A 27517-nucleotide genomic window follows, 5' to 3' on the forward strand; every position below is an offset into this window, starting at 1 on the left:
TTAATCAAATTTTTTGTTTCAAACAGACATTCAATATATATGAAAATAAACCAAAATATGTTTGTTTGTTTTTGTGTTTGTTTATTTTGATTTTTATTTTAAAAAAAACATAAATTTTCCTAAAATGAAAATGTTTCTGGAAATTTTCTCTGCGAAATATTTTCGGTTATTCGATTAATACAAAAAAATAAATATTCCGTTCATAAGCCTATAATTCAATGGATGAAAAAAAATAAGATTCATAATTGAAATGTAAAATGATTCAATTTAAAAACAAAATTAATCATCAAAGTGTACCGATACAAACAACAACAAGCGGAAAATGCAAAAACATCAAACATCAAACACACATAATCAACAAGTACAAACAAACAAATCAAAAAGAGAAAGAGAAAGAGAAAGAGAAAATCAAATCTAAATGATTTGACATGAATTTTGAATTTAAACAAAACTAAATGGACAAGAAAACATCAACAACAGCATCTTTGAAAAAAAGGATGCGGCAAATATTTTTGTTTGTTTATTTCTTGTTTATTTGTATGCGTGTCTGATTCAATTAGTAAAAATAAATTGCTTGTCGTATACCGACAAAACAATTTAGATATGTCAAACATTAGGAAAATCAAAAAGCAAATTATCATCGAAAGCTATATTTGTCAGTTTTTCAAATGTAACAGTGTTTTCTATACTCCAAAACACACAGAACAGACAATTCAACCAAAACATTAATCAAACTGATGGTTAAATAACACTGGAAATTTATTTAAAGTTTTATTTTTTTTAAAGGAAAACATCCTTTTATTTGTATACAAAAAAGATAAAATCTTTCGACCAGAATATGATGAATGAATGAATATTTAGGGATTTCAACATTTAAAAAAATGACGAGGATGATATTGAAAATTTTATTCATTACCATCCAAAGATAAAATTCATTGATAATAATCATCAACAAATCAAATCAATTCAGAAAAAAATGAATGCAAAATGTTTTTCTCTCACTCACTCTGATGGTATCGTTTATCATTATGAAAAAAAACACAAAAATCATCGTTTGACATCTTAAATCTTTGCCAATGTTTAATGTACTGATGATGATGATGATGGTGATTATCAACGCTTTCAACATTTTTCTCATTCTTTTTCCTTCTGTGAATATATTGTATACTAAAAACAAATACAAAATATTTGTAATTTGTAATGATTATTTCTTTACTTTTTTTTTCTCGTTCAATGTTTAAATGATTCCCAAATTTGTGTTTCTCTCATTCTCTCTCATACCATCATCATTTTCATCGTTGGCCAACAATGTTCACAATATTTGGTATTTATTTTGCCTGATTTGTATTATACATAGATCATCGTCGATGATATCAAACGATAATATAAACGAAAACAGTTACTGCCCACTTTTTTTCCTGTTGTTGTTTTGGGAATGTTTTCAGCAAAACAAATCATTAAGGATGAAAATAGTTTTGAAATAAGCACCGCCTTTATTTCTTACTATTTACAATATAAATAGGCGGGATTTGTTTTTTTCTATTTCAACACATTTATTAACGACGATAAAGAGAAACAAGTGATTGAATGGCCCAAAAACCAACCAACCAACCAGCCAACCAAAATTCATTATTATTATTTACATACAACTTTTCAACGTATAGTTTTGACAAAATATACGAAAACATACGAAAAAACATTGAAATAAACAGCAAAAACATATACGAACAACAACCACTACCGTAATAATTTTGTTGTTCATTTTCATTGGATATATCAAGAAAAATTTTGACATTAATGTATAATCAATATTTGAACACATATATATTCAACAACAACAACAACAACAAAAATATTCATCAAAAAAAACCCGTATATACTAACCAACTGTATATATTTGTTGTTGTTGTTGTTGTTGTAGCATTTCTTGTCATCATCATCATCAACATCGAAATCGACAACAACAACAACAGTAACAATCATTTTGATCTTTTCTTGTTTTTCTTTGGTGTTATGTTGTGTTGATGGTGGTTTATACAACAAATCAATATTTTTACGAAAATATTTAGTTTTGTGAGAGAAAATAATATATATAATTCAATCAAAAAACTTTGAGGTTACCACCTACTTTTGTTGTTGTTGTTTTGTTTTGTGTTTTGTTCAATATAAAAAAAATAAACTTTTCATGAATTCGATTCACCATTCTTTCCAAAATATTCATTCGATTCATTTTCAATTTTGCTTTGCCTTGTCGAATATCTGTGTGTGTGTTTTGTTTTGTTTTGATATATCAATGTCATCATTTAACCAACAACAACAACAACAACATTGAATAATTTCATTTTCATGTTTTCTGCTTGAATCTTAAACAACGAAAACAAAAAAAAAAATCTAATCATGATGCTACCACCAAAAAAACTATCAACACAAACAATTATTAAACATAATACAAATCCATTTTCAATATCAAATTTAATTGCATCAAATAAAAATACTGATGAAAATGCTGAAGATGATCAGAATAATGATCATTTTGACCATCATAATCATCGACATTCACCAATAAATTATTGTCATAATGATAATGATGATAATCGAAAAAAGAATGAATCACCAATACCCGATCGATCGATTGAATTGATAAAACAAGCAAATAATAAAGAAAATGAAGATAATGATGATGAAAAACAAGATAAAAATGTCGAAATCAATACCGATAATGATGATGTTGATGATGATACGAATGAAACAAAAAAATCAAATAATAATCAATCGGAAAAGAAAATCGATAATGATGAAAAATCAAAAGAAAATGATGAAAAAATTGTAAAGAAAACTGGTGATGGCCATCAACAACGAACAAATCCAACAAAAAAGAAGAAAAAATATGAAAAACCACCATTCAGTTATAATGCATTAATTATGATGGCTATTCGTCAAAGTAAAGAAAAACGTCTTACATTGAATGGAATATATGAATTTATAATGAAAAATTTTCCATATTATCGTGATAATAAACAAGGATGGCAAAATTCTATTCGTCATAATTTAAGCCTAAATAAATGTTTTGTAAAAGTTCCACGTCATTATGATGATCCGGGTAAAGGAAATTATTGGATGCTTGATCCATGTAGTGATGATGTTTTTATTGGTGGTACTACCGGTAAATTACGTCGTCGTAATACATCAACATCACGTAATCGTTTAGCGGCTGCATTTCGTCGTTCAGTTGTTGCTGCAAATGTAGCTGCCGCTGCTAATAATAATCTTTATCCTTTTATACCGAATGGACATCATCCACATCCGCATCCACATCCACATCATCATCCAGCTGCAGCTTTGTTTCATAATTCTTCATCCGCTTCTGGTGGTCATTTAAATTCAACATTACCAAATTGGTTTAGTAATCCATATAATATGGCTGCTGTTGCTGCCGCAGCTCAACATCATCAACATCATCAAAATCATTCGCATCCATTACGAACTGGTTTTGCACATCCTCATCCACCGCCACATCCGCAGCCACATACAACACATCCATTATTTAAAAATCTTTTACCACAAACGGCTACAATTTCACATCAATCAATCATTCCATCATCATATAATATTGATCGATTATCAACATCATCATCTTCTACATCATCATCATCATCATCATCAACATCATCGATGACAACAACAACAACAACATCACCATTATCATTGGCTGAACGATCATCTTTAAGATCAAATATTCAATCACCAAATATTGCTCAACAACCACCATTACCACCATCATCAATATCATCTTTGCAACCTTCTACAAATCATCGTCAACAAAATGGTGGATCAATATTAGGTTCAACAAATAATCCATTAACATTATTTAATCCATATAGTTTATTTAGTCAACAAGCGGCTAATAATTATAATCATTTATTACAAGAAATGTATGAATTACATGGTTTACAAGCATTAAAAACATTAGCTGCTGCTTCTACAAATTCATCATCATCATCATCAACGACACCTTCAACCATTCCAATTGGTCATCCAACAAATCCTCTTCATAATCATCATCATCATCAACATCAGAATCCATTTTCATCATCATTTGCAATGGCAGCAGCAGCGGCGGCTGCTGCTGCTGCAGCTGCTGCAACCGGTTCATTTGTATTGGAAAAAACTAAATCATCACCAGCAAAAGAATCTTCTGCATCATCATCATCATAGATAGATAGTTTTTGCTTGTTTAAATGTAAAAAACCCTTTTTTAAAAATTTCTAAAAATTTTTGTAAAATTTAGTTTCAAATAAATAAATAAAAATTCTGTAAAATTAAAAAAAATGACCAATCCCAGTGTTTTAATCCTTTAGCAACAACCAAAAAGCGGAATCATTTTACAAAATGATCGGAAATCTTTCTTTTTTATAACAATATTCATAACATAATTTGATACCTGAAATTAAGTGACTGAAGAAAATCATTAGTAAAATTTTTTTCTTTTTAAAAAAAAGGAAACGAGAGAAAAAAAACAACAACTACGACATTAGTATTGAATTTCATTCTTAAACAAAACCCAAAAAAGGGATAAAAAGAAATTTAGCTAAGAAAAATTACTTGACACTTTCACACACCGAAAAAAATCCAAACACAAACACACATCATTACCAACTAATAGATAAATGTTCACGAGAACCAACCCATTCGTTTTAAATGAAAGAAACCAGAAAGAAAAAAGAAAAAAAATTGAACCGAACCATATCGGATATAAATCATTATCTAAAAGCATTCATTCAGTGATTGTCATATTGATATTATCGATACCGATATCAGATTACCATCCTTTTTTTCAAAAAAAAATCATAGCAAAAAATTGGGAAAAAATATTGATTGAAAATATTTCAAAACTAAATATTATGATTCATAATAATTTTTTTTTTTCGTTTCATTTTCACCAAATAAAATGTCATTGTGGTCAAATGAAATGCTAAAATGTGTCATGTCAACAACAAAACTAATAATAATGATATTTTTTTTTTTCATTGAATGCCGACAGATTGTTGTTGTTGTTGTGTATCAAAATAAACAACAACAACAACAAATGAACAGAAATTTTGCCAGATGGATTCAACCGAAAAAAAAAGAAATTTATTTGACATTTTCATTGATATTTATACGGATTTTTTTCTTGCTATTTGAGCTCTGGTCCAATTAGTTCCAGATTCAAAAATGTTTGTTCGGTTAGTTGGTGATATGTTCATTTTAGATTTCAGATGCCAAATATATAGTGTAGTGGTTATGGTGGTTAGAATGGTAAATTGACCCGTAACTTTTCTCCATTATAAGAATTTTGTTGTTGAAATTTTTTTCACTGATCCAAATGAACATACACAGCAGCAGGTCCAAAAGATATTCTTGTTGATCATGACGATGATGATCATCATTACCACCCAACTAATCAACCCGAAGAATCAACTTTTTGGTTTTGCTTACGGCAAATAGCGGTCGATTGGTTGGTTGGTTGGTTGGTTGATCGGTCAATAACAATCCCTAACCAAATCGAATCAGAATGAAAAAAAATTCAAGATAAATGTTAAAATGAAAATGTCAAAAAAGAAAGAAAAGAAAAATGGCTTAATCATCATCAAATGATCACCATGATAATCATATGTCAACGATAGAAACCAAGTGAAAAGAGTAGAAAAATTGGAAACACATTACCCTAAAGGTGTAAATTTTATACGGTAAAAAATGTTTTCTTCATTAGAGAAACAACAACAACTACCATCAACAACCAGAATTAAGATGACAAAATTATCGTCAACTACGTACACGTGAATGATTGTGGTTATTTTTTTATGTTGGTAGTGGTGGTAATGGTTCCCAATGTTCATTAGTTCAATCATTCTAAACAACCAAATCTGATGATCATTATTAGTGAATTCAACAACAACAGCGAAAAAAAATGACCAAATGGACACAGGTTTTTTTTTAAAAAAAAACCTAACCAAATTAGTCAATTGGAACGAATGAAATTTATTATATTTGCTGAAATGAACCCAAAACGATAAAGAAGAAGAAGAAAATTTTTTTCGAAAATAAAGACATTATTATCTTTATTTGAAAGAAGACCACAAAAGAAAATAACGGATTCAATTTCTATGTTATGTAATTCAACCATAAATGTCTTTGTGAATAGAGAATTACATTTGGAAAAATGAAATGGACATGAACATTTCACCATTGCTTTCTCACAAATGAAGACATTCATCAATGTGTCAATCATTACAACCGAAAACTTTATTTGTATCTAATCATCATCATCATCATTGGTTGTGATTGATAATAATCATCATTGTTGACATTTTTTTTTTTTTTTGGTAATAAATTTGTTTTGTCGGCTTCGTTTTGATTTTTTTCGTTTTCGTTGTTCGTTGTTGATTTATCATCCAAATAAAACAGTGAAAACAATGAAATCATTGATGGAACAAAAAAAAGCCTTTTTCTTTGATAAAAATCACGATAGAAATTCAAATGGCCACCGAAGATTGGTTCAAGTTTTCTTTTCTCCTTTTTTCTTTTCTTTTCCAAAATCATCATTATCATCATCCATTCATTTCTTGGAACATTTTTTTCCCGAAAAATGACCACCATTGAAAGATTGAAAAAACAACCGACTTCATTGTATGAAATGAATGGTCGATAACGAGTGGTCAACGAATAAATATAAAAAAAATGATCAAAAAAATCTTCATCATTGAATTAAAATGGAGAAAAAAAAACTTTACAATAAAACGAAAAATTCATGTTTCATAGCGGCAATTTCGACTTTAAAGTTTCAAGTTTTTTTTGTACGTTCCAAACTACATTAGACAATGATTCCAACAAACAAACAAACAAACAAACGACAAATGTAGTTTTCATAAATTTTGCGGTTTTTTTTCAAAAAATCAATCCAGAAAAAAAACCGATAAATTTTCTATTGATTTTTCTTTTTTGGAACAACAACAACAACAACAACAAGAAAAATCATCATTCAATAGGTGAAAATGAATTGAAAAAATTTTGCAGACAATCTTTGTCACACTTTATTGTTGTTGTTGTTATCCTTGTTGTTGTTGTTATTGTTTTGTTGTTGTTGTTGTTTTCAATTACAATGATAAAATAACAACAACAACAACAAAAATACATGAAATGACCACAATGGTCTAGCCATGTATAGTGGTAAAACAAAAGATTGTTGTTTCATTATTTCTACTTTTTGCCGCCTATAGTCCAAACAAACAAACAAACAAACTACTTTTGATTTTTGGAACCATTATTTCATTTTTTTTTGTTTGTTTTCTATTTGGTTTTTTTCGGTTTTGTTTTGTATACAATTCAATCAAAACAAACGAGCGAAACATTTGAATAAATTCTCCATTGGAAAAAATTAATAATAAGGAAGGTGTGTGTGTTAAAGGAATAAACATCCAGTCAGCTTGGAAAAAACAAACAAACAAATTATGATTTTGTCAAATAAAATATAAGCTTTTTCATGTGTAAAAACATTTATAAACTGATGATAAAATGATATGCATGAATTAAGCTATCATAATAATAATTTTGTTTTGTTTATGAACTTTTTACAAATTATAAGCTTCAACAACAACAACAACAACAAAAACAAGAATATTAATGAAGCTTGGATAATGATTATTATCATTGAAATGTTTGTTGTTGTTGTCATCATCGTTGTTGTTTATGATAATTAACATCAAAAAAAAGAATGTTTCTAAACTTGAAATGGATATATTCCATTCGAAGAAGTGTTAAGAAAAAATTATTTTTATTCCAAAATTTATGATTAAGATAATGTTGTTGTTGTTTGTTTGTTTGTTTGTTTGTCCTGGTGTAGCATCATTAAAAAATCCTTCTCCTTTTTTTTCCAAAGAAAGAAAATACTGTCGGCTTCTTGTGTTGTCCCAATGATGATGATGATGATTATTATTATTAAAATATTCACACTGTATCACTTTTCAATGTTAAATCGATCGTCATAAATCAGATTGATTTCAGATTTTTGTTTCCAAAAATTAAATATGATGACGTTGTTAACCCTCCGCTATTCACGCAGCATTTCTCACGTCGTTATCCATGTGGGGTCATTTTTGACCCCAACTTTGATTGCTTTTAAATTATGTTAGAAAGTTAAAATAATCTAAAATTTTGTGCTCAACTCTTTGAAAATATTATCAATTTTAAAATTTCATCAAAAAATTTTATCTTAAAAGCATATCATTAATGATACAAAGCGGCAAACAAATTTTGATTTTCCTATTAAATTTCGGGTTTGTTCATAACGTAAGTGTTGTAGGTCGGGATCCTACAGCACTTACGTTATGCACATTTGGACTTCATCCCGAAAATCGATGATTTCTCCACTATTTTTAGTCGGAAAACGGTGAAAATTGCCTATCATGTTTAATAAACATAGATCTTCGATCATTCAAGAGAAAATTGATTTATGTCGATAGATTTTCGAATGGCGAAGTTTTAAATGTCGTTGGGGTCAAATTTGACCCCACATGGATAGCCGAGGGTTAATGATGATGATGTCTTTATTTTTCGAAATTTGTATCAAATGAAGCCTGTATGTATGTTCGGATCATTAATAGAATTTTGGATGAGAAAAGAAAAACGATTAACACATTGAAATTTGAAAAGGGATATTTGAAAAAAATTAACATAATATTCCCATTCAAAACACCAAACATCTGGCTTAAAAAAGAAGCGAAAAAAAATCAAAATATTTCATCGATAATTTAAATTATAATCATCGTATGGTTTGTTTGTTTTATTCATCTTTTCGTGTAATTATCATCAACATTATAATGATGGTTTAGGATTTGTGTAATTATAAATCGATGCAGACACTTATAGAAGAAAAAAAAGATGACACATTTTTTTTCGTTGTTGTTGTTATTACACAAAATGTAACAGACCAATGATTTTCTTCTTGGATGCTAAAATTGAAAAAATAGAAACGAAGGAAAAGAGAGAGGGGGAAAAAGATTTATGTAAATTATCATCACGATCATACATTTTTTTTGGTAATCAGATCCGTTTGTTTAGGTTATTTTATTAGGTTGTGACTGGAATTTGTTGTTGTTGTTGTTGTTATACATGCTTGTTCGTAAACATCCAACAAACACATCTTTAACTGTTTTTCTTGTGTTATTCTCTCTCTCTTTGGTTTGTAAACTTTCTTAAAACTAAATTTGTCTGATGTATAATAATAATAATAATATAAATCACTGCCGTTTTTTTTCCTGAAATGTATGCAAAAGATTGTTTTGGAACTCTCTGTGTGTATGTTTAGAAATTTGTCTTTTTTTCCAAAAAAGAAAAATTTCACACTATTTTCAAGCATCTTCCATAAATTATTTTGTTAAATTTATATTCATTTTCCTTCACATTGCAAAAGATTTTTGTCAGTATTTCGGCAATAATAATCATTTGATTATTATTGCTTACTGCTTGAAATTTGTAAAACAAGCAAGCAAGAAACTTTGAAAAAAAATATACAAAGTATTCAAAAAAGTGGTATTAGATTTCACACATTTGAAATGTTTTTCTTTTCATTTGCATAAAATGATGATAGGAAATGACATTTTGAACAAAACAAAACAAATTCAAAATCATTATCAGCTTGACATTCTGATGATGATTTTGTTGTTTATTTGATCATCGACAAACAAACAAACAAACATCATTTAGAGATTTCGAGAATGTCTGTGGTTACTACTTTTTCAAACTGGATGATAAAGAGAAAGTAATTTTGTTTTTCTTTTGTTGAAATTTTCCATTTTCTTGAATTCATTGTTCCACTTGAGAAAAAAATATTGTTTTTGAAGCAAGAATTTTTCTTTTTGACAACTTTACCACCACCATTTGTTTGCCATTAAGATTATCATCATCATCATTAACACAATGATTTAGGATTGAAAATCAATAGGCAAAACGAAAAGGTCGAGGATAAAATTAGAAAAAAAACAACAACAGATATTATTTGATGGTCGAATCAAATCAAGTTAGAAAAAAAAGATTTATTTCGCAAACAGTGAAAATTCCTTAAATAAAGCCAAAAAAAAAAAAAAATCCTAACCTCGATGACCTCTATTTCAGAGGTGTTTGACTATCATCATCATCATCATCATTATGAACATTTAAATCGATCAATAATGTCGATTGGATAAAAAAAACATTGCTGTTGATGATAATCATAAAAGAAAAGAATCATCATACTATTTCATTAGTCGCGTAATATATCCGATCCATCATCATATTGGAAAAAAAAATCAATTAATCATTTTTGCTGAGGTATTTTCCTTTTCTGATGAAAAAAACCCATCACTAATAGCTCGACAGGTGATCATTATATCAATTGATGATGATGATGATGATGATAATGTGCGATATATTTTTCATCAATTCATTCATTGTCGAATCGATTGTTTCGGTAACCAAAGAATTTTTTTTTGTTCAGGTGAAATTTCCATTTGACAACACAGGTGTTCTCAATTATGATTACATTTAGGATCAAAAAAATTTTTGATTCTTTTTTGGGTCAATTTTTGAATCATAATTGTGATACAGATCATATAGATTGTCATCCACATCATCATTGATTGTTATTGTTATCATCATCGTTTGTTTTGTTGTTGATAAAAACTTTGCTTGATGCAATGTTTATTCTTTAGATAAATTCAATGATGATGATCTTGATTTGATCAAATTTGAAAGACAAGTGATGATGATGATGAAAAAATGTGTGATTGATTCGGAATTGTTTGTTGTTTGTTTGTTGATGATAATGGTGAAGATCTGCTTCAAATCATCATTGTTGATATTATTGTCATCATCATCATCATCAATTTATCATTGAAAATTACAAATGGTCTGTGTGTGTGTTTGGTTTTTGTCTATTTTCTTTTTTTTTCTTCTTCTTCTTCGGGCTTATTTATCCTAACAACAAACATAACCAACAACAACATTTCACTTAACAGAATTCTTCTTTCGTATGACGATCAAACACAGAAAACATTAAGCAGCAAATCACTAGCATCATCGTTGTTGTTGGCAAATTGAAAATGGATGATTTTTTTGCGGGAATTAAAAAATACAAAAACAAAATTTGTTTTTTGGTTCTGTGATTGTCGTTTTCGTTGTTGTTGTTAAAAAAGCTTAGCTGTTCTGCTAAAAAGAACAACAAAACTGATTAATGATGAGGAATATTAATCTGGTTCAAGTTTTGTTATTTGTCTTTAAAAAACTATGTTTTTTTTTTTGTAAATTTTACTGATCGATCAATCAATCAATCGATCGATAATAGAATTCTCAAGAATAGAATCAGAAATAACCAAAAAACATAAAAGAAGAAAAAACTTATCATCAGAAAACATTACCGTTTTTTTTGTTTGTTTGTTTGTTTTGAATTGGAAACAAAAAAAAACAACAATCGATATTTGGATTCAAATCATAATCATCATCAATCATGATACTTTGAAGAATATCTTCAAATCAATTGTTTCGCATTTTTATTAGTAACGATAGGATTCTATCATCATTATTAAGCATCATTATTTTCCAATCATACATACAGAATCACTACATTCTATGCTGCATTATTGCCTCCCGAAATGTAATAATGATAACGAAAATCTAAAATTATAGACCTTTTTTTGTGATTGAATTGACAAAAAAAACGAAATGACATATGAACCCGAAAAAAGAATCATTATTATTGGATCAAAGTGTTAACATTCAAAATAATTCAAGCCTTTCATTCCTTTCAAGTTTTTAACTAAAGTTCTTTTTATCATCATTTTACTTTTTTTTACTTTACTTTATCATTATCAATAATAATAATGATAGGATCTAACAGTAAGGACAGTTTACAATCGATGATTATTTAAACCAAAAAGAAACAAACGACAACGACTATAATAATGAAGAAAAATCATTTTCCTTGTGTTTCCATAATAGGAACAAAAATTGATAAATGATAATGATGTTGAATGACGGTGGCCAACACCAATCAAAAAACTAAATATGATTCTTTTTAAACTTTTTTTTTTTTAAAAAAACTCAGAGAAGTCTCTGTGATCCATCCATTCAAACCAATTTTTGTTGTTGTTTCATTTCATCAATTTGAAGACATGTATGTATTGTTCACCATCAATCAATACAAAAACATATCAACACAAAAAGAACTAAAAGAATAATCAAATATTACACACACACACACACACACTTATATAGTGTAGATACAATCATCAAAATAACAAGTTTTTTTTCAACACTATAAACTTTTTATATAATGATGATAATGATGCATTCTAACCCCACATTCAATTCAATATCAAAATTTGATAATCACATATATATGGATAGCTAGTTAATCATAATCCTTTTTTTCTTGACATTCTTCGACTTGGTTGAACTATATAATTATGATTATGATTATGACAACACTTTTCTGATCATCATTATTTTTGCCCGGTTAATATCCTGAATGATTGAATGAAAAAGAGAGGAAAGGATTAATGATCAGCGAACTTAACAAACGATTCAAATTGTGATTGATTGATGAAACAACAACAACAGCAACCGTTTTTGCTTTTTTGATTTCAACAAAAATTCATTCCAAAAAACAATGAACAATTAGTTAGTCAATCACATAGTGAATTGAATTGGATTTTTGTTTTCTATTTGATGTGATGGTCACACCTATTTGAATGATTTGAAAAATTTGAAATGAAAAATTGGTTAACCTGATTTTTTACTGTCATCATCATCATTTATGGTCCTATCCCTTATGTATTTTAGTTGTTTATTTCGCCTTTTGTTTCATCAAAATATCGAATATATAAATCAAACAGAACAGAACAGAAAAAATGACAATTTTTGTTAACCACCATCATTCGATTGAAAAATGAATGTGAATTTTTCATTTTCAACAAAAAAAAAAAATTGAAGAATTTAGCAGCCTAAATGATTATGATTATGATGAAGGTAATTACAATGACGGTAGATAGTTTTTTGATGATTTCAAATTCATTAAATAATGATGATGATTCCGTTTTTTCTCTCTCTTTAGCATTTAGCAATTTGTTTTTTTCCTGCCAAACAAATTGTATTTTGTTTGTGTGTGTTTTCAATATTTATTTACATCGTACACACACACACACATTAACGATCAGGGATGAACCTCGAAATGATGGCCATCGATGATGATGATCATTAATTATAAAAATTGAAGTGCCCCGGTGTATACGAATCAAATCAAATGGTGTGACAAGTCTACATTTAATTTTCAAACAGAAAAAATCAAAAAACAAAAATATTCACACCATTTTGAAACACACCAAGAGAGAGAGAGAGAGAGAGAGAGAGAGAGAGAGAGAGAGAGAGAGAGAGAGAGAGAGAGAGGTCAAAGGACATTAAAAGAACAGATGAATAATGGGAAAGATTTTTCCCAATTTTTGATTTTGAAATCAGTTTTTATTTCCACCAATGTCCAATATCCAATATTTATAAATTTGTTTTTTCTTTTCGTTTATTTATTATCAATGTTATTAGTTTTTAGTTTTTTTTTGATTGAAATTCACTTAATTATAAAGTGAGATGTCAACCAAAATCGTTCACACACACACACACACACACACACCAACACATTTCATCTAAAATCAACCACGAATCATCATTTCAAATGATGGATGAATCTTTTATTGTTCAAAAGGTGGATCGATTTGGATAGAAAAAAAAATTCATTGGTGTTACATGTTTCTGTTTAAATAGATCAAAAATTTGATAATAACGATGATGATGATTATAATGATCTACCGCCGCGAAAATTTTCGAAGATCTACCACCTAATGATGATGAATCAAGCTTTATTCGATGGAATTTAATTCGGTCAATTCATGACTATAAAGAAATCTGTTATACTTACCGCTGTTTCTTTGTGTCATTGTTGTTGTTGTTGTTGTTGTTGTCACACAGTATGAAATTTTTAAAAATAAAATTTTTTAAAAATGATACACTGATCATCATCATCATCATCATTATCAACAAATTACCATTATCATTACACACATTTTTTTTAAAAAAAAATAGGTGTCATGTATTTTATCTAAAGATTTGTGTTTTGTTACCTTTCTTTGATTCACCATTCATTCATTCATAATACCGGCGGTAATTAATCAAAAGATTTTCTATTTGAAAAGAAAAAAAAATGTTAAGATTTTAGTTTTCTTCTTCAAAAATTTCCTTCCCTTTTTATTCTATTCTATTTTGTTTTTTGTTTTGTTTTGTTTATTTGGAAAAAAAATCAATTAATCACATGTAGTGTCCAGATAAATGAAAAGTATTTCAAGAAAAAATAAAAGGAAGTCAACCTAAATACAAACAAACAAACAAACAACGAGAAAAATATCCTATCCTTGTCATTATATTTATAAAAACAAAACAAAACCAATCCAAATCAATTCTTCATATCTGTGTTTTTTTTTCTTATTTCATGCTTGTTGTCATTTCAAGAAGAAGAAGAAATTCAAAATAATCAAAATTTGTCTTCCCACTTGAATTGGTTTAATTTTCTTATTTAAAAAGCAAAAATTCAATAGATAATGTTGTTGTTATTATTATTATTTGGTCGATAAAGAAGATTAATTTCCTTCAAAAGAAAGCAGAAAAATACCTGAAGATCCAAAAAGAAATGACTATTCAAAGAGAGATTAAAATATAATGTGAATGAATGAATGAAAAAAAGATAGAAACAAAATTAATGTTGTTGGCCATTGGTTTGTTTTTCTATCATCATCATCATCATCATTTAGTTTAAAAATGTAACATATAAATATTGATATGGCAAATATTTTTTCATTCGAAGGGAAAGAAGAAAAGCATCATTATTTAAACATTTAAGCAATCACACCTTGTGTGTGTGTGTGTGTGTGTGTGTGTGTGTGTGTGTGTGTGTGTGTGTGAAATTAACTAAATGATCTTGATTTGATCGAAGAAAAAAAATTAAACATTTTTTTTCCTACACACCAAACACTGTTGATCATTGGTGATTTATATATCTGCCTAAATGGGGAGAATGTGATAGTGAAAAAAAAAGATATATCCTAAGTATTACAAATGACATTTACTGAAATAGAAAAAAAAACAACTGAGATATTACATGTGGTTGTCTTTGTGGAATGTTATAAGTGGGAAAATCAAAAGACGACCATCAACAACAGTGAATGAAAATGGAAAATTGATCATTGAAACAATTTTTTTCCTCACCTGTACCTGTACCTGTACCTGTGTAGTCGGAATTTGTTTCTTTTTTGCTTTCCCTCAACAACAACAACATTCAATTGACCATAATGATTATGATTAGGATGATGATGATGATAATGATAATTATGATTGAGAAAAAAAAACATCATCATACAGGTCGGTATGTTTAATCAACAATTAATTATTTTACTTTTTTTTTGTAAAGAAGCGGCAGTGATGAAAAAAAACTAACTAAACATTCTTTAATAGAAAAAAAAATCAATCGATTTTTCAATTTTATTCAACATTGATTCGAAACAAAACAAAAAAACATCCAATAATAACCAATCACAGTCGTTACATAAAATATCTGGACACATAAGGAATATAAAGTCATTTTTTTTACATAAATCTAAATGCTTGTTTTAAATTATTATTATTATTAATTTTTCTTCTACTAGATAATAATCGTATGATTATTATCATTATTCATTAATGATGATGATGATTTCGATGTCATCATCATTGTTGTTGTTGATGGTGATAAATTTTTACTTGACATTTCCATTATAAACGAATCATTCGATATTATTTTCGATGGTCTTATTAAATCCGGTTGATTAATATTCATATCGATATTAGTTTTACAATTTGAACAAATATTCTGTTGTTTTGTTAATAATTGTGTTAAACGTATTGCTGCAGCAGTCTGTTCATCAGATTTCATTGATAATTTTTCTTTATCATTAATAAATGATTTTTCATCATTTAATGAATATAGAATAGCAGTAGGTGGAAATGTTGGTATCGGTACACGATGATTTATTCTCATATTATTTTCATTATTTAACATTCGATCATGTTTATTCTGTTTTTCATCTAAATGTTTATGATATCGTGATTGAAAATCTTCGGGAAACTAAACATTTGATAAAGAAGAAACAAAAAATTAAAATCAATTTTCAATAAACAAAATCAAAAAAAATATTACCGAACCAATATTGATCATTGTCGTTGGTGTTGATTGAATAATTCGTATGGCTAAATCATAATCATTACGATATTGTTCATTTTGTTGTTTCATCAATGATAGGCTAGCATTAGCTTCATCCAATCGTATGTTTAATTGATCAACATTTTGATTTAAACCGATACGTTCGGTTTCAAAACGATCAGCAACACGTAATAATTTATCCTCTAAACTTTGATTTACTTTCTGTAGACGACGATAATTCTCTAATAGTCGATCATATTTATCATGCCAATGATAAAGATTATCACGTAATGCTTGCATTTCACCTTTTGGAAATTGTTTTGCATGACTTATAATCTGTCCTTCCATTGATACAATCTGTTGTTCACGTTCTTTTAGTTTTTCTTTTAATGATTCAATTTCCTGATGTAAATGTATACTGTTGTTATTCATACAGCTATCACAATGGCAACCACATTCCTGACAAAACAAAAGAACAATTAATTAACAAAAAATTAAAGTTAAATTAAATAATTAGTAAACCGAAAAAATTTCCAGGAAAAGAAATCTTACCTGACATTGGTTGTCCAGATGATTTCTTGATGAATTTCTTGACATCATCATTTCTTTCTTTTTTTTAGTTTTTTTTTTTTTTTTTTTGGTTCTTAACAATCCGTCTTTCGAATGTTTCTTTTTTTTGAAACAAAATAATTTGGATTTTAATTCTTTTCTTAATATTAAACAACAGCAACAAAAAAAAAAAAAAAAATGACGTCGTTTTCTTTAGGATTTCACTTTCACTCAAATTGGATCACGAAACAAAACAATTTTCCTGTTGTTGCAATTTATTGAAAGGAGTGAAGAAAGAAAAAAATTTCTCTTTTTATTCAAATATCAAGCAATAAAATCAAAAAGAAAAATCTTACAGTTAACAACGATAAAGGCAACGAAGAATGTAGGTCGTCCAGTTAAAAGTGGTCGGTCCAGTTTCAAAATTATCAAAATGTGTAGTGGTGGTATGTTTATTGTTAATGTTGATCCACCATCATATGAATTTATTTTTATCTTTGATGGAAATGAAAGATGTTTTTTTTTGTTTTGCTTAGATGATGATAATTATCATCACCATCAACACATTAAGTGTGAGAGAGTGAATTTAAACAAAATACAAAAACAATTGAAAGTTTTTGTTATAGAGAAAAATGTGAATATCGATTAGATTAGACTTGTTGTTTTTTTAACAACAACAATGATTGATTGATTGATTGATTGATTGATTGATTGATTGATTCGATTCGAACAGAGTTACCAAAAGCAAAAATAATTTCATCAAATACAAAAAACCAAATTTATCACGAAAAAAAAATCCATCCAAAACTGTAAACAAAACAATAAAGTTTTTGTATCACTTTTGTTTACATTCGATTAGTTTTGTTTGGTCATCCGATAGATGGTGTTGGTTGAATGCAAAAAAAAAAATAAATTCGAATCACCATCAAAATGTTTTTTTTTTTGGAAACTTGAGAAATGTTTTGTTAAATCCCGAAAACAAAAAATTCATTTATTTATAATGAAATTAAAAAATTAATAATCAATCAATGATTACAATTTTATTATATAAGATCCATTTGATTTTCACTAATTTTTGTCACTTCAGATGAAAAACAAAACATGGGCCAATTATAAATAGCCACAATTACAAGGAAAAAAATAAGTGAATTTTATCAACATCACCAACTTGATCAATGATGATGGATAGTGTGTATTTAGGGATGAATGGGTGCTATATGAATATTTACAAGAAATTCGACCAAAAAAAAAAACAGAAAAAAATAAAATGAACTAGAAATGAATCGAAATTGGTGAGTAAGAATAAAAAACAATTATTCAATGGCGAACATTATCACAAAAATACAAATTTTAAAGTTAAATCGATCGTAGTTGTTGAAAGAAAGGCCAAAAAAAAATCTTGTCATTGATATCAACATATTACCAACATTGTTAAAGCATATATATTTTCTTAAGGAAAAGGAAACAAAGTTTGAAAAATGCACATTTGCCAATTTTTTTGTTCTTAGACAATCTCATTTATTGTTGACGAAGATTTTTGTGGTCGAGATCCTTGTGGTTTTTGTGATCTATTTTCTCTATTTTCATTGATCGATAATTGATCAGGTGATAACGACCTTTGATCATCCATATCGGATGAATCACAATTAATTGATAATTGTGGTGGAGCTATCAACACGGATGATGATGATGATTGCTGTTGTTTTTGTTGATCAATGTTTGGTGAGGTTGTTGAATGCAAATCGGCAATAACGATCTGTACATTTGGAACAACATTTGGTGTATGTTCAGATGATGAAGATAATTGTTGTAATTGTGATTGAGGTTGTGGCAGATTTGTTTGGTTTCTTCGTCTATTCTGTCGGGATCTATTGAATCCTGATGATGAAGGAATTCGACTAATTTGTTGCTGTCCAGATTGTTGTGAAGATATTTCGGCCGAAATAATTGGTGCTGAAGTTGATGGACCAGGCCGTATAGTTGAATCATCCAATAGATCTGGTATATTTGTATAACGATTCCGTCTTGAACCCGGTGTTGTTATTATTGTTGATGTTCTTGATTGTCTTAAATTACGAAAAATAAATGGACGAAGAATTTCTTCTAGATTTACGGTATTGGAAGAAGCGCTGTTTGGAATACCAGCTGCTGATGCCATTGTTGTCGTTGGATTCGATGATCGATTACTTGATGATGATGATGGTAATAATTGTGTACGTTCATTCGGTTGCTGAAAACGATTACTACGTTGATTATCATTATCTGAATCTGAATCAGAATATTCTTCCATTCCAGGTAATTTAACTTTAGCTTTGCAAACTGGACAAACACGACGATTTTTTGTTAACCATGGATCAATACATTTCATGTGATATGCTTGTTGATAAAAAATATCATAAATGATTATTACCAAAGAAAATATTAATAAAACTTACCATGATTACATGGAAGAATACGAATTTTTTCACCTTCAACATAATCATCAAGACAAATGGCACAAGTTTCATAAAATATACCTATTCAAAAATTTAAAACATTATCAAAACATTATGAATCAAGACAAAATAAAAAAATCAAACCTTTTTCAAATTTTTGAAGTGTAACTTTTTTCAAATCTTTTCTAGATAAACGATGTCTTTGTGCTTTACGACGTTCCATAATACACATCATTAATTGAAATACAACATATGATACAATGATTAATATGCCGGCACCAATTATAATTGCAAACGGTATCAGATAATAGCTAAAATTTGGCGGAATTTCCGATGTGATAAACAATCTAAAACCACTATGATAAAGAAAATTCGAACGTAATGTTTGACCATCTTCATGTGAAACTAATAATCCTGGTATTGTAATATTAAAATCTAAACCAAATAAAAATCAAACAAATTTGATTGAATTTATCCTTTTCTTATTAATGAAATTGAATCTTACGTTCAGATGATGAATGAATGAATGATGTTTGATAAAAATCCATAGGACTATATAAAATGATTGCTTTGTATCCGGCATTGACTGCATTTTGAATCTTTAATTGAAAAAAAATTCATTTCACTTATAATTTTCAAAAAAAATGAAATCCTCCACCATACCTTTTCACGATTCGAACATTTTGCATGAAATGATGATGAACGATAAGCCAATACGAACCAATTTATTGTTTGATTCAATTGATCTGTAGAGCTTGGTGGTGTACTGATTGGTCCACATGCATCCAATGGTGATGCAAGTGTTAGTGCACCCTATTAAAAAAAAATTCAATTTTAAAATCTTAGATCAAAAAAATTTTTGTTTCTACATACATAAATACCATCTTCAGGTATTGGTGGTGTATATGATATCTTATAATCAATAAACAATTCAACACTTTTATTCTGTGAATCAAGCTATAAAAACAACAACAAAAAAATAATATTAAATTTACGGTTCATAAGAAAAATGTGGAAAATTTATGATAACTTACAACAGCAATATCGGCCAATATGAATGATTGAACTTGTGCCAACATGAATATAGTATTGATAAATTGTCGAGACATTTTTTCAACTCTTTTTTTTGATTAATATTTTAATTTCGAGCAAATAATTTTTTTTGTCACATAAGAAAACAAAACAAAACAAAATTCGTATGATTTGATGAGCTGGATTTTCAATCAATCCAGGGAAAAAAATTTGGCAACAACAACAACAACAAAAACAGAAAATTCTTTTTCCTCAATCAATTTATCTATGGCTGATGATGATTTTTGTTTATGTTTTTGTTTTGCACAGCGTTGTTGGTTTCTATATATTTTGTTATTGATTTTCATCAATTATAATTAATCAATAATGATGATGATGATAATAATAAACATAGATCATCATCATCATGACTTGTACATTATTGTTTGGTTGGATATTTTTTTTAATTAACAAATGAACACACTATATAAATTTATATAAACAATGGAAATATTGAATATATCAATGAAAAAGGTGTGTGCGTGTCGAAATTATGATTATCGTTTTTGATGTTAATAATGATGACGACAAAAAAAAATTTGATTAAAATCATTGATTGAATTCAAGTCATTTGTTAATTGTAATCATATACACAGACAATGATTACGCGATAGAAATGTATACGTTTTTGGGGTGAGAAAAAAAATGATTCAAATTTTTTTTTATTATTCTACCATCTGATCCATCATCTGATGAATCAATCAAAGTGATGATGATGATGATGATTTTTATTTGGAGAAAAAAAATGAAATTTGATTGAATTAAAAACAAAAAATGTTCAAATCAAACAACTCGATTCAATTGTAAATGATCATTATTGATCAGAACGAATATCAACCACTAATATTAAAATCATAACACACACATACAATATTATTATTTTTGTTTCACATAATCTGATTTGTTTATACACATTATTATTTTTTTACAACTGGAAATAATAATAATGATAATCAAATATATATAGAAGAAGGATTTGAAGGCGAAACGCCAATAAAAAAAACAAACAAAAAAATTTTTTTTTTTTTTTTGGGTTTAATAAAAACCACAAATGTATGTTTTGTTTATCATTTAGAAAAGAAAAACATTCGAAACTATATCCACTGTTGAAGGATTGAAAAAGGTTCAAATAGCGATATTTTTTTTCAGAAACATATTGTTGATATATGTTTTAAATGTTGATGAAAAATTAATTTCGATTTTTTTTGTTGATTGGCATTTTACTGTTCAAATGTCCATCAATCAAGGTGCAGTTGTATTGACCAAATGGGTTACTGGTGCTAGTTTTATTATTTTAGGTGTCGGTATAATGTTTATACCATCGGATGAGGAAAAAATCCGTAAAATGAAGGTTAGTTTTCATATGATTTTTGTTGTTGTTGTTATTAACCAGATTTTTTTTCCTGCTCATTTAAAAAACAAACAGGAAAGAATTGAAGCAATGGATAATGTTGATGAAAAGAAGAATAAATCAATCATTGATGAATGGTTTTCATTGAAACCTAAACCAGTATCGACAAAAAGTATGGAACAACAGGCAAAAGAATCGAATGAAAAAACATCGAATGTGAATATTTTCAAAGAATTATAAAATTTATTTCGTTCATGAATAAAAAATTTGAAAAAATGTGTTGTAAAATCATGGAAAAGATTTAAAAAAAAAAATTTATTTTTGATTAGTACTTTTCGTTAATTTGGTAATAATTTCATCGATAAAAATTTCACCATCACTATCGATATCAAATTCATTAAACATTTCATCAATAACATCTTTACTAAATCGTTCACCAAGATTTGCTAATGCTTCACGTAAATCTTTACTACTAATAAAACCATTACCATCTTGATCAAATAATTTAAATGCTTCATATAATTCTTCAGCAGTTTCTTGTTGTTTAATTTTTGTTGTTATAAATAGTAAAAATTCACGAAATTCAATTTCACCGCTTACATTTAAATCCATTTGTCCAATCATATCCTGTAATTCTAGATCACTGGTAGTCATTCCATATGATTTCATTATTTGTCCCAATTCTTTATAACCAAATGATTTTTTACCTTTAGAAAAAATATTAAATATTTCTTTATAAAGTAGATTTTTTTGTGTCTCCATTCAAATAATGATTTTTTGTTGTTGTTGTTAAGTTTCAAATCAAAAACATAAAAAATTTTCAATTTAGTAATTCTTATAATTTGTTTTATTTAATATGAAAAATACAGCAAGTCAAGTAGTTACGCGTGTTGAAATCATTCTAATCATATTATCGTTGATTATTTTTAAATGTTCGATTTCGAATCATGATTTTGTTGTTGTTGTTGCTCTGGCTGTTGATACATTTTAATCCAACGATGATGACGTGCTTCCATCAATGACATTCGTCGTACAGGTTCTTTAACTATCAGCTATTTTGATGAAAGAATGAAAAAAATGAAATGAAACCAAATTTGTCTTTTTTTTCAACTCAATACTAACCCTTTGAATAAAATTTTTTGCCTCATCACTAATATGATTTGGCATATCATATGAAAGTGTAACAATATGACGATATGTTTCAAATGAATTTTTTGTCTCAAATGGTGCTCGTCCAACAATAAATTCATATGCCAATACACCTAAACACCAAAGATCAACATAATGATTATATGGTCGTTGTAATATCATTTCAGGTGGTAAATAATCCAATGTACCGCACATTGTTTCACGACGTGATGATGGTGCATGTACTGACCAACCAAAATCGGCAATTTTTATTTCACCTTTTGAACCAAGCAATATATTTTCAGGTTTAAGATCACGATGTATTACATTACGTTGATGAAGACAATTTAATGCTTCGATTATTTGTGATATATACACTGATGCTTGCCGTTCAGGAAATCGTCCCATTTTTTTTAATAATGTATACAATTCACCTTTGGATGCATATTCCAATATTAAAAATATACGATGTTCATCATGAAAATAGCCAAATAAACGTAAAATATTTGGATGTTTTAAATGTGATTGTATTTCAATTTCACGTTGTAATTGATGTGTTACATTATTATGCAATAATTGTGATTTGAATAGAATTTTCATTGCAACAATATATTTACTACGTTTTTCACGTGCCGAATAAACATTACCAAATTTTCCTTTACCTAATAGACGACCAATTTCAAAATCATTCAATGTCCATTGTTTCATTTCATTATTATTATTATTAGTATTAGTATCATTCGACTGTTGCCGATGTTCATTTTTGTCAACAATCAATTTATTATCATTCGATTTGTTTGGTGAATTTTGTTGCTGTTGCTCGACATTGTTAATATCGGTCAATATATTGGCCATTTTTCTTTGTGTTTTTTTTCTTTTGCTGGAGAAAAGAAATCGGTTAGATAATTATTAATTGGAAAAAAAATGTTTTTTGTTAAAAATTGTTACCCTTATAATGTTGATGTGAGAAGGTTTGGCATATACAGAGCGACACACAACGAAATTAAAAAAAATTCAAACGGTCAAAATTTTTAAAATAAACATGAGTTATTCTGTACACATAATACGTTACTGAATTTTTATTCTTTTTTAAAGAATCTTGTTGAAATGAAACTCAGCTGAAATTTGATTCTTAATTTTTTTTAATTAAATAATTTAGAAAAATTTAAATTTACTTAATAATAGAAATAGAAATAATAAAGTATTTTTTTCCTACTTATTTTTAAATAAAAATGGCCTCAAAAACATTACCGGAACCATTATCAGCAAAATATAAAGAGTAAATATAGCCAATATAATTGAAGTTAATTTGATAATTTCAATTTCATTTCTTTTTATTCAGTTCATTTGCATATAAAACACTTAGTTATCGTTTACCAGTGATCATAACAAAAGTAATTGATCTATTATGTCGACAACGAAAAGAAATTACTTCGATTGATTTACAATTACCATCGGATCAACAAACTGAAGCGGAAGAAGAGACTAAACAATTGATTGAAGAATTGGCTAAACTTAAGTATGAACTTCAAACAAACAAACCAATAAAGCCAATTATATCGACATTACCAGATGCAAAAGCATGGAATGATTTATTGGCTGATGAATATCGCAAAAATAATGATGTTACTTATTATAATGTTATTTGGCTTTTAAGTGAATGTTATTTCTATCGAATGATGCGTGAAATTTTTATTCGTTCAAAATATTTTCAAAATTTTGATCATTTTTTCACCGCTAAAAAAGAATCATTTAAACTTTGTATAAAACCGGCCGAAAAATTGGCCACACATTTATTATCACTAAGCAACGACGAACAATCATTCGATCAAGAATCTACATTTAAATTTTATACAATGCATTCATTATGGGGTAATAAATTAGATCTATCAATATCATGTGGTGAACGTAATCAAACCGGTGATTTTGATTTAAATGAATTGGAATCGAAAATTCTTGTGAATGATTTAAAAAATTTTTGGTATTATTTGAAACAATTGTCTACTAATATTAATGATAAACAATCATATCGAATAGATATCATATTGGATAATGCTGGCTATGAATTATTTACTGATTTTTGTTGGTTAGAAGCTATGCATACTATTGGATTATTGCCAAAAGATAAAATAATTGTACATATTCATGTAAAATGTATGCCATGGTTTGTATCGGATACAATGACTAATGATATAAAATGGTTATTAAAATATATTAATGATACACCGGAAATTAGTTCGAATCTTAAAAATCTAAACAATCGTTTCAATGAAAATTTTCGTCATCGTCGATGGATAGTTGAAGAACATGATTTTTGGACATTACCACATGATTATGCACAGATGTCACGTATAGCACCGGAATTATATCAAAATTTATGTAATGAATCCTGTCTGGTATTGTTTAAAGGTGATCTTAATTATCGAAAATTAATTGGCGATCTTAAATGGGATATTGGAACATCATTCAAACAAGCACTTCGAGAATTTCAACCTAAAGCTATTTGTGCATTGCGTACAATTAAAGCTGATGTTGTTGTCGATATCAATGATCCAATTACAATCGAACGTATTAAACAATTTCCTAAGGATTGGATGGAAATTGGTGAATATGCTGTTATACATTTTCTTAAAAATTAAATAAACTGTGATCCGTGTAGTTCTCTATAGTTATTTTCATTTTTTATTATTGATTTGATTGTTTTAATTTTATCATTTGATTGATAACATCATCATAAATTGCGCGACAATTTACTTGTACTTTTAATTTACAACAAAGTAAAAATAATCCGGAAAGTTTTCGATGTAGTGAATAGATTTCTTCCGGTGGTGGTTTTAATCGATGTTTCAACAATATTGGTAATTGATTATTAATTCGTTTGATTACCGATTGACGACTAAAATCAAAACGATCTGAAATTCGTAATGCTTCACCAATGATTAGCACAGAATCTGCATGTGCATTTTTAAACATTTCTGTTTCGTAACCGGTTAGAAATCCAATTTCCAATGATTTATCCAATATTGTTTGACGATCATTTTCAATTGCAGCTTCGATTATTTCATGATATTTCATCACAAATTGTTCGGAAAATGGACGACAATTACCAAAATCAATCAATGATAATGTATCGGTTTTATAATCGTAGAAAAAATTCGACCAATTTGGATCGGTTTGCATATAATTAAAAACAAATAATTCACGAAAAAATAAACGTAAAATACGTTCCATAACGGAATTTTTAACATTCGGATCTGATGTTTCAGCATAATCATCCAATTTATCGATCGGTATACCGGAAATTAATTCCGTTGTTAAAATTTTTTTTGTTGATAATGATTCATATACACGTGGTACACGAAGATTTTCTTCTTGATAACTATGTTCACGAATTAGATTACCATAACGTATCTGACATTGTGCTTCACGACAATAATCAACTTCCCATGCAAGTTCAACTTTTGCATAATTCATTATATGATCAATGAATAAACCTTCCGGAAAAATGTTTGCATATTTAATAATTGTCAATACATTTTTAATATCACTTTCAATACTATCGGCAACACCTGGATATTGAACTTTAACAGCAACTAATGATCCATCATCAAGTTGTGCATGATGTACTTGACCAATACTTGCAGCAGCAAATGGTTTCATATCAAATTTTGAAAATAATGATCGCCAATTTGATCCAAGTTCTTGACTTAACATTGCAACCAATTGTGATTCGGGCATATAATCAGCTGATTGTCGTACACGTTCAAATATAGCTTGTAATTCTGGTCCAAGTAATTCATTATCTTGTATACTAAGCATTTGACCTAATTTTAATGCTGCACCACGAACTTGACATAATGTATCGACAATTTTTTGTGCATTATTTTTTGTCAAAAATAGATTCGTAGAGAAAACAGAATTCTCAACCTTATCATTATCGACAGCTCCTACAACTCTTTTGGCTAATTCTTCGGCTGCACCGAATCCCATCGAAACTGCAAGGCCACCAAATGATAATACACGTGCAAAACGATTTGCCGGTACTTTACGTTCACGTGCTTTTTCCGATAATTTCAATAAGGCAACTTCGTCTAAACTTCTTTTCGGTGTTGAATAATTCGTACGAAATTTGCTACCATCAGACTGTTTTGATGATTGTTCCCGGGGATTTTGTTTATTTATCACTGGTTTTGTCGTCGATGGCCTTGGTGAATCAGCAACAACGGGTTTAGTTATATGTTTTTCCTCTTCTAACAATATTGATGGTCGTGGTGGTATAAGATTAGGTAATTCAATAATCGGTGGCTTAACCATCGGTTTAACTTTAACAGAATGTTTAGCCACATAATTAGCATATTGTCGTAATCCTTCGGCCACAATCGTTACATCATCAATTACCGATTTTGGATCAATCTAATTCAAAAAATTTTCGAGAATTAGAGTGAAAACAATCCAATCATAATGAAAAATAATATTTTACTTTCAATTGTCGAAGATCCAATTCCGATGATGGTTGAAATTTTTTCAATTTTGAAACATCAATTTTTGATTGTTCAACTAATGATTGTCTAATACGATTTAAAAGATGTGGATTACCACGAAAACCAGTTGCAACACTAATTGCATCATCTAATGTTGTAAGAAAATGTAAAAGAATACGATAATTACTTGACATGATTTTTTGTTTGTTTG

General features: G+C 28.1%; 6 protein-coding genes, 1 long non-coding RNA gene and 1 pseudogene across 7 annotated transcripts; 3 read left to right on the forward strand and 5 right to left on the reverse strand.

Annotated features, from left to right (window-relative positions):
* Positions 1-1904: 1904 nt before the first annotated feature.
* Positions 1905-4328, forward strand: LOC113791097 (uncharacterized). The gene has a single exon (XM_075821649.1). The coding sequence runs from the start codon at positions 2398-2400 to the stop codon at positions 4213-4215; it is 1818 nt and encodes a 605-aa protein (XP_075677764.1). The 5' UTR covers positions 1905-2397; the 3' UTR covers positions 4216-4328.
* Positions 4329-15624: 11296 nt separating this feature from the next.
* Positions 15625-17437, reverse strand: LOC113791024 (uncharacterized). The gene is made up of 4 exons (XM_027340741.2): positions 17197-17437; positions 16844-17102; positions 16289-16750; positions 15625-16216 (listed from the first exon to the last, which is right to left on the reverse strand). The coding sequence occupies exons 2-4, from the start codon at positions 16892-16894 to the stop codon at positions 15755-15757; spliced, it is 975 nt and encodes a 324-aa protein (XP_027196542.1). The 5' UTR covers positions 16895-17102; positions 17197-17437; the 3' UTR covers positions 15625-15754.
* Positions 17438-17776: 339 nt separating this feature from the next.
* LOC142645485 (uncharacterized) lies at positions 17777-19745 on the forward strand. Its single transcript, XR_012846614.1, has 2 exons — positions 17777-18132; positions 19465-19745. It is a non-coding gene; the product is annotated as an uncharacterized LOC142645485 (long non-coding RNA).
* Positions 18334-21304, reverse strand: LOC113791062 (E3 ubiquitin-protein ligase RNF13-like). Its single transcript, XM_027340783.2, has 7 exons — positions 20310-21304; positions 20149-20232; positions 19939-20088; positions 19781-19874; positions 19420-19710; positions 19276-19356; positions 18334-19216 (listed from the first exon to the last, which is right to left on the reverse strand). Exons 1-7 carry the CDS (start codon positions 20382-20384, stop codon positions 18345-18347), a joined length of 1647 nt encoding a protein of 548 aa, XP_027196584.1. The 5' UTR covers positions 20385-21304; the 3' UTR covers positions 18334-18344.
* Positions 21305-21584: 280 nt separating this feature from the next.
* On the reverse strand, positions 21585-22459 carry LOC113791086 (neo-calmodulin pseudogene; annotated as a pseudogene).
* A 55-nt stretch (positions 22460-22514) lies between these two features.
* On the reverse strand, positions 22515-23888 carry aurA (aurora kinase A). Its single transcript, XM_027340810.2, has 3 exons — positions 23774-23888; positions 22820-23705; positions 22515-22749 (listed from the first exon to the last, which is right to left on the reverse strand). Exons 2-3 carry the CDS (start codon positions 23678-23680, stop codon positions 22624-22626), a joined length of 987 nt encoding a protein of 328 aa, XP_027196611.1. The 5' UTR covers positions 23681-23705; positions 23774-23888; the 3' UTR covers positions 22515-22623.
* A 28-nt stretch (positions 23889-23916) lies between these two features.
* Positions 23917-25483, forward strand: LOC113791083 (damage-control phosphatase ARMT1-like). Its single transcript, XM_027340809.2, has 2 exons — positions 23917-24104; positions 24168-25483. The coding sequence occupies exons 1-2, from the start codon at positions 24058-24060 to the stop codon at positions 25462-25464; spliced, it is 1344 nt and encodes a 447-aa protein (XP_027196610.1). The 5' UTR covers positions 23917-24057; the 3' UTR covers positions 25465-25483.
* Position 25484: 1 nt separating this feature from the next.
* Coq8 (ubiquinone biosynthesis protein COQ8, mitochondrial) lies at positions 25485-27500 on the reverse strand. The gene is made up of 2 exons (XM_027340807.2): positions 27306-27500; positions 25485-27238 (listed from the first exon to the last, which is right to left on the reverse strand). The coding sequence occupies exons 1-2, from the start codon at positions 27498-27500 to the stop codon at positions 25511-25513; spliced, it is 1923 nt and encodes a 640-aa protein (XP_027196608.1). The 3' UTR covers positions 25485-25510.
* Between the last annotated feature and the right edge of the window lie 17 nt (positions 27501-27517).

This window comes from Dermatophagoides pteronyssinus, unplaced genomic scaffold, assembly GCF_027571235.1.
Source record: "Dermatophagoides pteronyssinus isolate colony J.1.1.1.1 unplaced genomic scaffold, Derpt_VIB-CSIC_2022.12 sq0012, whole genome shotgun sequence".
NCBI lineage: Eukaryota > Metazoa > Arthropoda > Arachnida > Sarcoptiformes > Pyroglyphidae > Dermatophagoides > Dermatophagoides pteronyssinus.

Bases quoted from the DNA above. Each gene is read 5' to 3' on its own strand.
- LOC113791062 (XM_027340783.2), bottom strand. From the start codon at position 20,384: ATGTCTCGACAATTTATCAATACTATATTCATGTTGGCACAAGTTCAA. The intron at 19,357-19,419 runs GTTTGATTTTTT...ATTTTTGAATAG, and splicing joins ACTTCAAAAATTTGAAAAAG to GTATATTTTATGAAACTTGT. The intron at 19,217-19,275 runs GTAAGTTTTATT...TTTATCAACAAG, and splicing joins TATTCTTCCATGTAATCATG to CATATCACATGAAATGTATT.
- Coq8 (XM_027340807.2), bottom strand. From the start codon at position 27,500: ATGTCAAGTAATTATCGTATTCTTTTACATTTTCTTACAACATTAGAT. The intron at 27,239-27,305 runs GTAAAATATTAT...TTTTTGAATTAG, and splicing joins TGGATCTTCGACAATTGAAA to ATTGATCCAAAATCGGTAAT.
- LOC113791097 (XM_075821649.1), top strand. From the start codon at position 2,398: ATGATGCTACCACCAAAAAAACTATCAACACAAACAATTATTAAACAT.
- LOC113791083 (XM_027340809.2), top strand. From the start codon at position 24,058: ATGGCCTCAAAAACATTACCGGAACCATTATCAGCAAAATATAAAGA. The intron at 24,105-24,167 runs GTAAATATAGCC...CTTTTTATTCAG, and splicing joins TTATCAGCAAAATATAAAGA to TTCATTTGCATATAAAACAC.
- LOC113791024 (XM_027340741.2), bottom strand. From the start codon at position 16,894: ATGATGATGTCAAGAAATTCATCAAGAAATCATCTGGACAACCAATGT. The intron at 16,751-16,843 runs GTAAGATTTCTT...TTGTTTTGTCAG, and splicing joins ATCTGGACAACCAATGTCAG to GAATGTGGTTGCCATTGTGA. The intron at 16,217-16,288 runs GTAATATTTTTT...TCAAATGTTTAG, and splicing joins CAATGATCAATATTGGTTCG to TTTCCCGAAGATTTTCAATC.
- aurA (XM_027340810.2), bottom strand. From the start codon at position 23,680: ATGGCCAATATATTGACCGATATTAACAATGTCGAGCAACAGCAACAA. The intron at 22,750-22,819 runs GTTAGTATTGAG...TCATCAAAATAG, and splicing joins CAAAAAATTTTATTCAAAGG to CTGATAGTTAAAGAACCTGT.